General features: G+C 38.9%; 1 protein-coding gene across 24 annotated transcripts in view; it reads right to left on the reverse strand.

Annotated features, from left to right (window-relative positions):
* RBFOX1 (RNA binding fox-1 homolog 1) overlaps positions 1-16722 on the reverse strand; it is a 1149451-nt gene that overhangs the window by 255684 nt on the left and 877045 nt on the right. Inside the window, exons 1-2 of one of the 24 annotated variants that reach the window (XM_051794699.1) lie at positions 8346-8446; positions 7797-8225 (exon numbers count right to left, since the gene is read on the reverse strand). The exons of 19 other annotated variants lie outside the window; for them this stretch is intronic. In XM_051794699.1, coding sequence (XP_051650659.1) covers positions 7797-7940 — 144 coding nt within the window. In that variant the 5' untranslated portion in view covers positions 7941-8225; positions 8346-8446. Of the gene's footprint in view, positions 1-2020; positions 2051-7796; positions 8241-8345; positions 8447-16722 lie in introns of those variants that run through there. 4 more of the 24 variants (XM_051794162.1, XM_051794228.1, XM_051794545.1 and 1 more) reach the window with 4 other exon arrangements.

Below are 16722 nucleotides of genomic sequence, written 5' to 3' on the forward strand. Positions count from 1 at the left end.
GACACTTGGAAACCATTTTTGCAAAAGTGAACAAGCTGAAGTCAGAAGAGGGAAACATTCCAGTGGGCCATTTTACACTCCTGCAGCCATCCAGCAGACTCAGGATTACAAGACTAAGCCTGCAATGCATGCACAAGTCCCTCTGCATTACACAATAATGACATTCTGAACGGAAATAAATGAAGCCCCTGCAGTGCTATTCTGTCAGCTTTTGAAAGTAAATAACTTTGCTTCTGACAAGACAGAGACATTTTTTTCCTCCTCCTGCCACAGAGCATTAATTGAGCCATGCAGCCATGTAACATCCCAGAGAGAGGACTAATACATGACAAGGGAAAAAGCTTATGAAAGGAGGAGACACTCGTTGAATATATGGACTGCCTGACTTCTTTTTGCCCCCAAATTTTCACACTGGCTCTGTTTCATCAAGATCTTGCTGTCACGGGGAACTTTTAACAGTTTTTTGCCTTCCTTTATAATGCTTACTGAAACATTTCAAAGAATTACTTTAATTTCACACTGCCTTATGAAAGATGATGCCATTATGAAACCATAAGCTTATATTTTAAAACTTATCTTTCTTTTGTTTGTCAAATAAGTTTCAGGCCTACCACCAACATCTGTAATTAACTATTTAATGTATAGAAGACCTACTGTCCACAGTAGAGGTAATGAAGGTAGCTATAAAAGGAGAAGCTATGAGAAGCAGAACCAAAGAAGCAGTCTTCAAATCTACCTAATGACAATAAATGTTAGTGCAAGTCAGTAAGGAACTGAGGGAAGGCATATTAAAAATATATACACAAATCACATATATATATATATATATATATATATATATGATAGCATGAAATTTGTGCACTGTTACAAAGAAAAAAGCATATTCAGGGTGTTAGAGTTAGAAAGAGCAACAATTTCTGGTGCATTTTGATATAAAGGGTTAAAAGGTATCTTTAAAGATGGTCTAAGATGAAAGCCCTTGCATTCTTATTCATGAGCATCTGAACATCTTAAGTATTTCAGTTCTGAAGTACCACACTCTTTCTTTCCATATCTGGAGGAAAAAGTAAAAACCGGTGACTCACTGCGAACAGAAAAAATAATTCACTCAGTTCTTACTACAGTGTCTAATTTTGATTCTGCCTGTGTTCAACACAACGAGAAAGAGCAGGATCAAAACACTGCGAGATCTCTCCACAGCTGGAGCCTGCTACAGTGCAAAAGACCAAAGGCCCAACTACAACTGCTCAGGATACTATAGACATTAGATATGCTATTTTCTCTAATTAAATTCACTGGGCAGCCGCACTGACAGAGTAGGAGGGGAAGCAAAATGTAAAAGAAGTCAATGGCGCTGCACCAGGCGACTCAGAGGGAAATGAGCAATGCTAGCAAAGAAATGACAGCAGGTTCTCAGGAGAGCTCTTGCACTACACATCACACTTTAAAACTGATAAATCAATCGCACACACACCTTTAAAAGGCAGGAAAGCTTGAAGGATTCTTAGAGGGTGTTGACTTCTCCTTTCCACTAACGTTATTCTAACTCTATAAAGCAAGGCGATAAATTCCAGTGTCACAATTTTTATCACTTCCATTTAAGCTACCTATTAAATGCCTCAAAAATATTTTAAGCAGAATTAATATTAACATGATTATAGCATTTATTTAGCAGTTCAGAAATAAATGCATTGAAAAGCAAACAGCTTCATACTCCAGATTTGCGTGACTATGGTCAAAAAAAAAAATCTACACAAACTGAAATATCTACTGGCTGCCCTGAGAAAAACCCCTGCTTACATAACAACCACCACACACTTTCCTTGGCATGAAATACCACAGCACATAATTTTTTCAGAAAATAACCACCCGTATACATATTTAGCAAATATCAGTGAATAGGGACAACTTACGAATAGTTCCCAACAGCAAATCCAGCCATCACTTTTCACCTGAAGTGTTTGCAAACGTTCAAAGAGCCCGGTTATAAAAACGATGATTCTAAGCCAAAAATATTCACCTGCTTCTGCCACATGGAAGCTTTCTTTGCAACTGCTCTTGCTCTTATGTTCCAAAGCAGCAAGTAACCTTCTTAACTGATTCTTCTGCTTCGTTGAGGGTTTTTTGTGTTTGGGGTTGGTTCTTTTTTCGGTTGTTCCCCCCCCCCCTCCACTATTTAAAGAAGGGAGTACTTAACTAAAGCACCTCCTCTCGAAAGAGGCTGACCTTGTTTGACAACGCCGTGGTTAAATGCCCCAAACTAGCTCTTATTCAGAATGAGAACTGCTACAGCACTTGATCTCCAAGCCACTTCTCATTAGCCTCTGGAAAACAACAAAGCCGCTCTTGTGAGACAAAAGATACATAAACATGCAAAGTGGTCTTGAATCACAGGTGAAGTCTCAAACACCAGCGATGAAGTTTATTGGCGAATACCCAAGGAACTTATTTACCCTAATCAAGACAAGCAGCACATCAAGACATCGTTCCTTAAGTCCGCATTAACAGCACTTCTGGATGCAACAGCTGCACTCCCACCTTCTGAGGTCTGTTTCATTCATACACTAAAATTCCCTAAGAGTGCCACACTGCCCCCTTAGGTACAAACGCATCCACAGGATACTGTTTGTAGCGTGGTAGTTCCTTTTTTGCTTTAACAGGGCACTGTAATTTCTCTGACAGAGTACAGGCTTTTACCCTACACATATGAATAAACAAGCACTACGTTTCTCTTGGGGCAGCAGAGCTGGTTAAATGAATCAGAAACCCCTGAAAAGATTGCCTACCCTCAGTCCATCAGCTACTGGACAATTATTCAAGGCCCAGCTGTAAGAGAAACAGATGGTGAGTGAGCATTAGTACCGTGGACTTCTTTTCACTCATGCAGTCATAAGCAGAGGTTGTATGTTCTCACACGAAAATTGCCATGAAATAACAGACAGAGGAACAAAAACTGTGCAAAGACTCCAACAGATGCTTAAAATTTTCACGAGCTAAAAGTCAGATTAACTGATTTTACAGGAGAGCCCCAGAGTGAATGAGTACTATAAATGGACAAGGTAAAGAAAGGCAGTGCTCTCATGATTAAACAGTGTCATCATAAACATCAGTTATTGAATGCAGCTAACACACCTGAACCTTTGAAGACTCGCTGAAGTATTAAATGCACAAACCAAATACTTAGAACTGTAACTGCAATGGTGGCATTCAGCAATTGATGTGCTTGTGCTCTATAAAAAAGTTAAACTGTATCCAGGAATTGTTTGAATTGTTCATCCATTTCAATTCTTTACACAATTTTAGCACGAAGATAATCTGTTCTAATCCTTATTCCATTATTGACACTATTGACTGCATCAATTGAAAATGCTACCAAATAAATCAACGTTGAATTAAGCCATGGAGAAAGAATGTGATAAAAAGTCTTTCAGACTCCTATAAATCATCAGATCCAGGAGCATGACATAAGTAACTGAGCGGGGAATTCAGCTTTTCTCCATAGTCGTAATGCTTAAGGCCCAAATAAAATTACACTAATTTACCATGTAAGCAGTAATGGAATAGCTGGGGTAGAGATGGAGGGTTTGTTGGTTTTTGCTTTGTTTTCATGGTGGATTCCTTTCATCATTGATATGAGAGCTGTACCATGAACTACTTTGTTAAAGACAGAAAAGGTTGATATTGAAGTTTCAGTTCAATTGTTTTCGATCTGTGAATGTCCACTATGAGCAATTGCTCCATTTAAGAGGAATTACCCTTTGTACAAACCACTTCACTATTTAAAACAAAGCACATCTATCATCATTAAACAGAAAAAAAAATTACCAATTTGAAAATAATGACAGCAGCACTGTACACTGTGCCATGGGATATTATGGGATGTTTCAAAACAATGTTACTTTACTCAGAAAATACCAACTAAATAACCCTACGTCAAGGAAAACATATATCATAGGATAACACCAATTAACAGAACTAAGCTCCATTGATATCAGCTAAATCCCAATTTAAAGTGGTCAACATTTTGCTGCAAAAATTACTTCATGCCAGCATTTGATGGAAGCTTGCAGTCAGAAATTGTTTTTTGAATTCATGTGTCATATTAGGGAAAAGAAGAGAAAATAGATGCATTCAGCTGTTTTTAACACCATAAAATATTACCAAGTGACAGGGTGCACTACAAATCCAAGTTCCCTTTTCCTGTCTCTTTAAGTACTGACACTGGGGAAAATTCAGACCCAAAAGCTTTTCCACTTCTCCCAGTTCGCCCTGTCCTTATAATGACGCAGTAAAAACTTCCAACTCAAACCCAGACATTCTCCTTCTGTTCTTTGCTGCCACCAATACAGTCATTTTGGTTTCAATGTTGTTTGAAAACTCATTCTGGATTTCTATAGTTGGAAGCATCTTGAAAAGAGAATGTTCAAATAATTTCAGACCATTTCAAAAAGCTTAACTAACTCAGAAACATTCTTCAGTTAATCTACAACATGACCTAGGCCTCTGTTTGTTATTCATTTTCAACTTTATTTTCAACAGTTAAACTCAAAATCTTTTTAGGTAAAGCCTACTGTATGCACAAATTGTTTAAAAAAAAAATTCAGTTCCGCACTGAACTCTTAAAATGTTATATACATGTATAAACTGGAAGATAGCAGAGCAAATATTAAAGTTCCTAACCCTCGAAAAAGTAGTTGAGCACTTCTGTGGTACCCTGTGGAAAACAATTCATCCATTCATATCAAACAAAGTGACCAAGCAATGTGAGTTTTGTAGGTAAATAATGGTCAATTTTAAATGATTACTAAAACACAGATTTTCCCCAAAGACTAACAGAGCTCCACAGAAAACCACCCTCCTCACAGTTATGAGGGTAAATAAATATTTACTGGCAGAGAGACTGGTTTACCCATCTTGAGAAGAACGTAATGCCTTTCACAGTCTTTCAGGAAAGACATATATCCAATTATAAAACCTACACATGACAGAATGCTGGTGTATTTAGCAGGTACACAAAAAAATAAGAATAATTCTTTTCATAAATTCTAAATAGGTGGTAAAGTTTAACAACTGAGAGAGAGCTCCGTTGTAATACAGATGTCTGAGTTCATTTTAATTGAGGTGCAAGTGAGCAGACATATCTGAAGTGCAATTTTTAGAGAAAAAAAATACTTGATAGCTTCACATAATGTCTATATACTGCTGGTAACAGGTTCCACAGGCAGGGGGGATTCACTAGTTATTGAGTTGCCACATAAAGCTTTTAGGTTACCTGTATTCAAGATCGATAGACAACTTGATAGAGTGGGAAAAAACATTTACAGTTTCAGTGAAATGGTGATATTTGCACTCAACATACAAAACAGGTATTTCTCTGGGTTTGCTATAATTTATCAGATATGGAAAAAAGAGAAAAATAACCCAGGTAGACTGTCCTGGTAAAAGTTTATTAATGTTTTTCAAAAACATGAAGCACTTCTTATCCTCTACTGTTTAAATGCAGAACCACGTTACATTAAAGCTCTGCAGGTAATGTCAACTCAGTCCTATCTGCCTGAATCATTCTGAGATAAAGTAACATTGTTTCTAAAGAAATACTTAACCAAATACACAAAATAATAGATTATATCTGAATTAGGAAGATGATTATCTGGCTCTCTAGGAATTCAGAATAACTAAAATGCCAAGCCAGCAACCAAAAGAAGCAACAAGCACAGAATTCTGAACCTGCCAAAATTTTCATCACAAATTCAGAAGACTTTTCAACCTATTCTATAATCGTGATAAGTAGAGGCAGAATGATTCTAAACTGACAACAGGATTAAGGAGATGAGAGAGCAAACACTTTAAAAAAAAAAATACTTTGAGTGTGGCAGTTAATCCACTTAAAGAGTTAAAAATTATCCGTGAGACCCAGCGCTTTGTAAAGTGCATTAGCAATCACTTCTCATCTTTCTCCCGAATGGAAGGGATGCAATTGAATTCACTGGTTTCAAGTATTCATCAGGGTTGCCCAGTTTCTCACACCTCAAAGCAGTGCCATGCCATAGGTGGGTTTGCATAATGATACTGCAATAGCTCACCGAGGAGGGGGATTATAGCACCCAGCCCCAGCCCTGGGTTAGCCTTTATCTGCTCCTTGCGTGGCCACGTTGACCTCTCACCTTCATTCCCATTTCTCCTTTCAAAAGCCCCGTCTTGAATGTACAAATTGCTGTTTGACAAACTCGAAAGAACAAATCCAACCAAACGCAGGAGTACATTTTATACATAACCACTAAGTGCTCAAGTCACGCTGGCTCATTACAGCTGATCCATAAATGTCATTTCCAAAACATAGCCAGAAGACAGGACCACCAAAAACGTGCATTTTAGTTATGACATGCAAATTATTTAAATTTCTATTCAAATACATCATATTTATCCGATGCAAACTTTAACTGCAGACATATGAATGCCTCCCACATACATGTATAATCTAGGGCGTATGCAAGAATCTTTTATTATGCACTCCCATGCTGGAAGTCAGAAAGGGTTTATACTACACTATACGAGAAAAAAATAGCTACAGAAGGGTTTATAACCTGAAAATATTGGACTTTTCTTCTTTCAGCAGTGATAGAAAACAAATGTTCTGAAATCAAAACAAGCCTTAAATCTATTTTATCTGATCTTCAGGAACAGAAAGAAATACCGTAAAACATCTTTCAGGCATTTGTAAATATAGAAATAAAGTTAGAGACTGTCTCAAGGAAGTCAATATGAACATAAACTATTGTAGTGGAACTTGGAAGAAATGTCCCTATTTGTTACACTAGGCACAAGAATTTTTTCCCCCTCAAGTTTCAACAGAAGTAACAGAATAAACAGGATTAGTCATTTTTGCATGATAACATATTTCTGTCTTGGCTCTACACACTTACTAGATGACTCTGTAATGGTGGACTCAGTTATAAAACAGAGGAGTAGAATACAAAGATGATTTCAAAATACTAGTTTCAAAATAATGTGTTATTATCCAGTTATTTCATGTTATAGAAAAGAGGGGGACACCAAATACTAAATAATTTAAGGAGGAGAATACTTAAAAAAAGACCCTACAAGCAAAAATGAAATTAAATTTTTAAAAAATAATTAATTAAAAAGGGACCAGAAATTGGTATTGTTTTGCTGATACCCAAACATTCTTTTAAACCCAGTCCAATATACTTCAGTGACAGAAGTATTAATTCTGCACAGATACAGTTTTATAAATAATTTTTTCTTTTTTTTTTTTTTTCTCTGAACTAAAAATCAGCTTGATTTTAATCAGCAGCATGTTTCAACACAGACTTAAAATTCCTGGCTTCAAAGAAGGCTTAAACAAAATTGCCATTGGGCACATTTACATTAGAAGTATAATTTATGCCTGCAAGTGAATAAAGAGCAGTCCTTTATGGCTGAAACTCTGCTACAGTATCCACGAGAAACACAGTCAAAGTACCGTGTTAAATATCTATAAACAGCATCAACAGAGACGTTGCAAAAAAACCAAAAATAATAGAAGAAAAACCCCAACACACCAACACCCCCCTCAATATAAATATATATATATATATATGCAAAGGCTCGATGTCCTATTAAAACAATTTTCTACTCACTCTCACATTCTTAAGTGCAGGCACAACACTCGCTCCACACAGTGGGAGACATTTATACAGTCTATTCACACGGAAAATACCTCCCCGGCTGCAAATCCCCCAAACGACGCTGACAAAGCAGGCACTACAGGAAAGGCAAAAGTTAAGCAAACTTACCTGCTGTAAGTACATAAAAGTCAAGGCACAGGAGAGCTGGGGACACATGCCCACATTCGGCAGTGCCACGCAGGTTGCACCCGTAAGGGGATGCTGCATGGTGTTGCTCTGAAGTCTACGTAGAACAAGTGAGGGGGCTTGCATGCAAGCACGTTTGCCCTATCTTGTCACTACCCTTTTCTTTTTTTTTTTCTCCTCTTCTTCTTCTGATTATTTAAATAAGAAACAGGGTTTCTCGACTGCCTTTTCCTCCCCAGCGCTAAACCCCCTACATTCGTTTGTCAGCTAAGGCAACTTGGTAGATTTAAACTACGGATTTTTTCAGCGAGAGGAAAAAAAGAAGACACAGTCTGCAGCCTATTGATGAGCAAATGGAACTTCCTCAATGACAGAGAGAGCTGAAGCTTGTCTCACAACAGTAGCTGCTGACTAGGAGAGAGAGAGAGAGAGAGAGAGAGAGAGACTCAGTGAGGCTCAGTCGGCTGGTGCTGATGCTGCACAGCTTCTCATTTGTCAAATGGGTCCTAGGGCAGGGTCTTTACCACTCACCAAAATTCAAATACTGCATTTTAAAAATCCCTGGAGAGGATAGGGAAGGAGAGAAAGTGAGAGCGCTGCATCACAGGCATCCATGAGATCTGGGCAATTAGTGTCATTGCCCAGCTGGGACTGAACGCCTGTTATGATTCTGCACGCACACAGACACACTCACACACTTCTTTTTTTTCCCCTCCCAGGACTCACACCTGACAGAAAAAGGGCTTTCCCCTTCTAAGAACAAAAGTATGGAGCACAAAGTAGGAAAGGGAAAGAATCTTGGCTAGCCAAGAGGATTCCAGCAAACACACAGTGCTATAGCAAACGAGTATTTTTAAAATACAAGTTAATTTTATACCTACATTTCATTCACTATCTAGTTGCCCAGAGGAGCCTACAAAAGCATTACAGTGAAGCTGTGCAAGAGCTGTGTAACCACTGCAGCAGAAACACTGGGAATGAAACAAAATTCTATGGCACACTGTGTCTACTTCGCTTGGGGGGAGGGGAGCAGGCTTGGATAAAAACTGTATCTTAAAATTGGTCTAAAGCCCATCTCATCTAAAATTACAAATTTCTTTGACAGCTAGTCAATCTATTATCAAGGACTGCCCTATCAGGTTACATGGAAAAATTACATTTGCAATTTTCAGAATGTTTACTTTTTACTTTGAGAACGATACCTCAAATTAGTATTCCACTCTTGCCAGCTTTTTCTTCCCCCCTCCCTTTATTTTATGGAGTAATAATTATTCATTAGTAGATCTAGTTAGTCTTTATGTAATAAAGTAGGATGTGACCTGCAAATCAAATAATTTATATTACAGCTTGTCCTTGAGGTCCTATATTACAGGTCTTTTTTTCCCTTAGATACAACTCAAGTATAACAGAAGATACTACTATTTTTAATTAGAATTTGACAAATGAATCAAATATTAATTCTTCAGAAAAGAAGGTCAAACCTCAGAGCACCACCTGAGGTTTTGAAGGGGTTCCTTTTAAAAGGACTCTGCAGAAGATTTTAACATCACCTATTTTATAGGTTATCTAATTCCCACAAAAACACATCTTAGATCAGGATTTTTACATTAACAACAACAACCAAATAACCCACATCCAAGAGAAGTCTATTTCATCAACAGCATAACTGATTTGATACAAGATCTACCCTTAAAAACAAATAATAGTCCCCGCTTAACTGGAAACAGAATCAAAACATGTCACTGCAACTCAGGTGCTGTATTGAAAAAAAAAAATCTTTTTCATTGTACATGTGCACACACATACCTGCACCCACACAAGCCTCAGAGACTGATTTAGATCCACTAAGTCTTCTTCATGCAAAACTGAACATTTTCCAGCAGAATCAGTTATTACGTAATTTTTCTTTCTCAAAAGGAGTCAATGCAAGAAAACCAACGTATTTAGAACTCAATAATCAACACCAACACAATCATGCACAAACTTACAATACAGGAATTGGGTTTGGTTTAGAAAACATCCATGTTTTTGCAGTTTATCATGGACTCATCTACTAGAACAGCCCAAATTACTTAATCACAAAAAAAACCCACCAAAAAAACCCCCCTGAAACCACCAACCAAAAGAGCCCACATGCCACAGAGCAGGAGCAAGAAAGAAGGAGGAGAAATGAACCCCTTCTGTGCCCTTTCTCCTTTTTTCATTCTTTCTCTGTGCCCTAAGCAGTCTCCTGTTCTGACAGGAGTATGTCATGCTTTTCTTCATTCTTTTTTTTTCTTTTTCCCTAGCACAGAAAGGCTGTTATTCTGCAAATGCCCTAAGTTGAGAGAAGTTTCCCTTCAGTTCATTTTCATATGAAACACCATAAATAATACATGGTGCCTTAACAAGACCTTATCAGAATGTTTAATGAAAAACAAATACGTTATGTAAGGAGGCAAATAACCAACTCCTTCCACATTATGTCAAAATCAAAGGCATCATGCTTCCTGGCCAAACGGTTTGGAACTATATAAGTCTATCCAATTTCCCAAAGTGAAGTTCTGGAACATGATGTTGGTCAAGCAAAGCTTCTTCTGTCTATTGCACTATTTTACAGATAAAAGGACATCCATAAAACAGATTAAACTCTTAAAAGCAGTGTGTTGAACAATTACTTCAAGAAAATTTAGCAGTGTAAATGGAGTTAATAGTAATTGTAAAAGGAAATTTCTCATTGGCCTTTTATCCTTAAATTGCACACAATTCAAAGTCAGAAAAATATGACCCACAAATACTATGGATTGCTTACATTTACATATTCATGTTATAAAAACAAGAACATCAGTGTTTTCACTGTCCAAATCATCTGTACACAGAGAAGCAATAAACATACATAATTCAGTAGTGTAAGAGACCTAAAAAAGAAACACAATTCTTTAGGCTGATATATGCTACTTCAAGACATGCAGGGGAAAGTCATTACCAATTTTCATCCCTTCCAAGGATAACTTGTCATTATGTCTAAATAGAAAAAAAGGTAACGAAATGTGTTTTATTTTTATAAATACAAAATCAATGTCTCTTCTTTAAAGCCATTTCCTTGTTTATACACACTCTTCCACCTACCCCAGCCCATTAATCACAACCACATTCCAAGTTATGGTTATATATACCATAAGTACCCCCTCAGATTTGCCAAAGGGACATGAATGACTGTACACAAGCTGACCTTCCCTCCTCGTGCACAGCCAGAGTCTCACTGCAACAGCTACTCTGCAGCTGCACAGACAGCACAGACCCCATCATCACCTCATCTGCAAATTGTTAACAACTGGATTTCTGCCTTGTCCTGCAGCCATCAGGGTGTGCACTTGCAAAGCCACTTCAGCCCCAGCACAGGACATCTCAGTGCTGCCCTGCTGGGTCAGGAACTGAACTCGCCCCACACTCAGCTGCTGCTGTCATCAAGTACATATCAATTAATAACAAATACAGACGTTTTTCAAAACTAAAAGAAGCTACTCATCTGTGCCATCCAAGTCAGCCTTAGTGAGAGTTCAACCAGAAATGTTCTAGGAAATAAAACCTTCCTCCACAAACAAATTATGGATCCATCTGAGGTGCAATATCTACTATACCACCATGGGAGGCAACACTCTCTTCCAACCTGTTTGGGTTGCCCATGTCATGGTTTATGGCACAGACAGAGATCTTGCACTCTCCCCATACCCAATGAAAATGCCATTTAAGAAACACCAACAGCAAAGTTTTGATCAGTCTTGAGCGTGCAATTAAAAACATGAAATCAAAGAAGCTCTGAAGCAAAATAAAAAGAAACAACAGCGTTTCTCACAGAGCTGACATACAAATCCCAACCCACTTTCATTTACAATGCATTTGTTTAATTAGTATAACATTTAAAACCCTCCGCTCGGTTTGTTGTGATCTGGGAGTCAACTTCTGCTTCTCCAAACTTAAGCTCAAATTTCCTATTTCCAAACCTTTGACCTAGAAGTTAACCTTTAGACTCACCACAGCAGACTCCCTAATCAAACCTTTTCCATCAAGCAAAAGATCTGAAACACATCACTTGCAAGACCACACACCATTTTACACTTCAGACTTGTCTCAGTACTACAGTACTCAGTACCTACACTTAGAAATCTGCACTTATGGAAAGCACACAGTATTATAAAGACTGCATGCCTACAGATATCAAGCATTAAAAAAAAAAATCATGACTGCATATTAAATTAAACCATGTGATGAATGTGTTTTCTTCTCAACTTTATAAAGTGGTGGATGTGGTACAAAAATAATTCAGGCAACTGGTATAGAATCTAATAGTAGTGCAGTCCTTTCTCTAAACACTCCTTATCTAACACCACGTGAAAAAAGAGCTCCTAAGCACTTCAAAACAGGAAAAGAAGCACAATGTAAGTTTAAAAATAGCATACATCAGTAACATATTTTGATCAATTACTGTCAATTATCAGTATCTCTGCCTTTATTTCACAGTGTTCTGTTTTCTGTATATGTACCATGGGTTTTTTTTTTTTTTAAAATTGCAGAACTATCCCAGATGTTTTTAAATAATTTGTTTTGTCAAAAAGATTTTAAAAAAAGGGGGTTCCCTCCATTCTTATAAATCAATAGCCAACATCTCATTCTTCTAGTGATACTTTGTTGCCATGAATATCCCTGTTTCTAATATAAGGTTTCTGTCAAGACTGCTGTCCTTTGCTAGGGTTTTGCACAAGATCCAGACATTTCAGAGGCTCATTCTTACCTCAGGCAAGTAAGAATCACCAATTTTCTGTTTCTATTAAGCAGGGGGTTACTCCCGTTGACTTCTCCAGTATTTCCTACCCAACCTCTACAAAGCCCCTGTAGCACAGTTAACCTCTCCAGCACCACTTCGTATATTTAACATTCACTCCGCGGATTTTTCACAACGGAAGACGCCAAGAGCCTTTATTCCCATCCATGGGCGGGGGTCGGGGAAGGCAACAAAACAAAGAAAATGTTCTGCCCTTAAAGAGTTAGAGACGCTGGCGAACAGAACGCGTAGGTGGGATTTCCCTGGATTACAGTCCGTGGGAAGCCGGGGGGGCGGCGGGGGGAGGGATGGGAAGGAGTCCGGCCTAAGGAGGTGATGGTGGCTCAGTTTAGTGCGGGTTTACAGCGTCTCTGGACCAAGCCGCGGGTTGGGGACTGTCCCCCGCAGAGCCACGGCCGGGAGCGCTCCCGATGCCGGTCCCGTTCCCGGTCCCATTCCCGGTCCCGTTCCCGGTCCCGCTCCGCCGTTCCGGGCGCTCCATCTAGCGGAGACGCGGCTCATTCCAGCCGCTCCGCCCGCCACCGACCTGCTCCGCCACTCCCGCGCTTCCCAAAGGGAACAAACACGGGGTTCCCGAGGACACTCGTGTCCCCAAAGCCCCTGCCCACCCCCGGCCACAGCAGCGCGTTGGAGGCGGCTCCAAAGCGCATTAAATTCCTTTGGGATCACCAGCGTCACCCCTCTCTTCTCTGCCTTCCCATCCACTTTTTATGCCACGTTGGCACCAAGACTCGGTGGCCAGAGGTTGGAAAGGCTGATGCCTGAAGCAGCAGAAGCACTGGGAAAGCATTCCTCACCCAGTGGCACCATTGCCAGGGCAATGGGAAGCAGTGGGTCCAGTAGCCCTGATTTAAGATGATGCACAAGGAAAAAAAATAAATTAACAAAGCATCCTCATCTAAACTGTTACCTGCAGAGTATAGACTTGGGAAAAGCAGGGAAGGAGGCAGAAGCAAGCAGGTGAAATGGAAATTGGGGCAGCAAAATACTCTGTCAATCCCACTCCCACCTCACTTGGCACAAAGGTGGTATGGACACTTCCACATTTCTTTTTCAGGAGTACAGGGTGCTCACACCCACCATGCTCTACTCTCACAACAACAAACAAACTTTTTCAAACAGGTATGTTTAGAGATTGTTCAAGTCTGACACATTGGTACAAGCCTGTGTCACATAAAAACCCCTTTGACACAAGTGTCCATCGACAATAATTATCATTTAGGAACCACAATAATTATCATTTAGGTTATTCTTTATATTGCAATTCTAGCAAGAAGACAAGTGTGTCATGTGTAGTGTTGCCCTGTAAGATTTTTGCAGAATTCCAGCTGAGAAGACATGACAGTCTGACCCTTAGAAAATGAACTCTGAATTAAAATTAAAAACTCAGGATTTTTTTTTTTAAGTAATTAAAAAATAATGAATACTAATCACAGAAAACTGTGTACACCTTGTTAAGCAGCTTAAAGCTTCAGTCTGCAGGATGGGAGTGCTACAAACTACTCAGAAAAAAAGAGAAGTCCTGTTTGACCTGAACTGATGAAGCCTGTGGCCACTTGTGGCAGTTTCTCAAGTATGACATAAGATAAAGAATATTGGAATAGTAAAGACATACTACTTACATATCACTCAGATTTGTTTTTATACAAAATTCTGTTTTCTTTATATAGACACAAGTCACTTGCAGTACTATAACCTCTGTTTTGCTCACAACGAATACAATTAAACTAGAATTTTCACACCAATTCATTAATCCACAGAAGTTTGCCCCACTTTTTTTGCTCCTTAATTTGCACCACCACATCTCACACTTTGCTGCTGCTATGAAAGCACAAGGAAAGAATTTAACTTGAAGGGCAAAATAAGCAGCTGGAGCATATGAATTTAGAGCCTGTTTTCGCATGAGAGTAATAAAAGTTAAAAAAAGCAAAAATACCACCAAATGTAATTATAAGAATACATAGTGGGGCAGCATAAACATATCTTGCTGAATAAAGTTTTTGTGAAATATTATTAATCTCTTGAAAATTAAAAGAATGTCAAATCTCAGAAGGGGAATAAATGATAGATTAATTATGCTATTATGTAAAGGTTGCATCTTTTCTCTGTGGGAATTAAATTAACTGGACATCAGCACAGTTTCCTTCTACAATGAAACCACTTCTCCTTTTAATATTCTGTCTAGAGCTGGATATCTCATATATTCTGCCTGAATCTAAATTCACCATACTAAGTCCTCAATGCAGCAACTCATTTTAATGTATAACACCTAAATATTAACATGCTCGTGCACTGAACCAAGAAATCCTCCATTAGCTGCAGCTGAATCCTGAAGTCTCCACTTCTCCTGTCCTTTGCTTACAGTCTCTGCCCACTCCCCAGAGCATCTGATCCCCCCAGTGGGAAGAACAACACCTCCACAGCTCCCTTGAGGACTTCATCTACGAACAAAACTCAAAATATTTCCCACCCTTTTGGCCCTACCCCATAAGATGGGTTAATTTAGTTCAATGACTCCTCAAAATCCAACCCTTTCATCTCCAGCTCTTCCCTGTGGCTTTCCATCTGACTTTTAACTAAAACAATTCAAAACTCTTATGGCCAAGCCCAACAGGTTCTAGTTAAATACCCTTCTTCATCCAAAGAAATAAAGGTGTGTCTCAAAAGAACTAAAACTGAGGGGTTTGTAGCTTTGAACTTCAGTTTATACTGAAGCACCTCCAAGGGTTTGCAAAGAAGGCAGCAGTACACTCTCCAAAATACCAGACCAGAAGAAAGATGTCTGATGCCACGACCCAATCCCACTCCTGTGCCAGACTCTAGGAGAAGAGTTGGTTTGGTTTGGGGGGAATTTGGTTGGGTTTTTTTTGTTTGGTTGTTTTTTTTATCTTAAGATTTTTGGCTTTCTATAACCCTTGCAGAATGAGATGCTTTGGCATAGAGGGAGTTTTGCCTACAAAGCTGCCTATATAGGCCTGCTCACTTATTTTGAAGCAGGGACACAAGTCCTGTGTGAGAAAGCCCAGTTTTATATCCAGGCTCAATATTGTGCCCATTCCTTTTATTCCAGTTTACTCCATCAGCTGATTTTAAAAACAGCAGTTGCTTTTTTCTAACCATATTATCCCCTGAACCTTCCAAGGATCCTCTCCAGGCTACACCATTCCATCAGTGTAACCTCTATCAGGCCTGTCCATGAGTCCAGCATCACACCTCCCTCCTCTCTTCACACTCTAATTGGTATTTTTTTATCTTTTCCTACTTCAATTGATAAGGTGTCACATTTAACACCTCTGAGTCTTCCTTCTCCTCAGCTTATAACTAGACTCTGAGAATTCATCTACAACACTTTCTAGAAGTTGTTTGCTTTCATCAGTGCTAATCAACTCTGCCTTGTTAGGATGGCCATCCTTCCCCTCTCCTACTTGGAACTCCTTCCTCTCTGATCTTCTTTAATTCAATGAAATTCACACTGGAAACACTGATTTCACTCTCCTGTGCTGCTTTTTGGCACTATCACCACTTCTGCTTTCGGCATAAAGGTCAAGTTTCTCATCCTCCAGAGTTCAGACAATTCAAGACTAGCACTAAAATCTAGTCCTGCTGAACATTTACACAGAGATTACCTCACATTCCTCCCTTTCTCCAGGACCCCTCTCAACTTTCTGTCTCAGGCATCCACAACCAGAGTCCCCTACACTCTGCTCAAGCATCAAACTGTATTTCATTTTGGATAGGACCTTCGCCTCTGACTTCCAACAATCTTCCAGTTATGGACACAAATATTCAAACAAATAAAAACATATAAATTAAATATTTTTTATTCTAACTACGATTAGTCCAGTCCTAAAAAGTCTTACTTGTGGGGTTTTTTACAGGAGAGAATCTTTACCTCAAATTACAAGTAGCAAAACATCAGAGAGATCAGTTCCCAGTTTTTACTTTTCACTCGATACCCACAAAACATCTCATCCTTACAAACCCATTCATATTCATGTACTTTGAAGAGGAGAAAAATAGCAAAATTCCCTTTGAAATGTTTTTTATGCACTTAAATAACATTTCCTTGCTGCTCTTCCTGAATTA

Source organism: Manacus candei, unplaced genomic scaffold (assembly GCF_025592945.1).
Source record: "Manacus candei isolate 608988 ecotype Guabito, Panama unplaced genomic scaffold, ASM2559294v1 h1tg000002l, whole genome shotgun sequence".
Lineage (NCBI taxonomy): Eukaryota > Metazoa > Chordata > Aves > Passeriformes > Pipridae > Manacus > Manacus candei.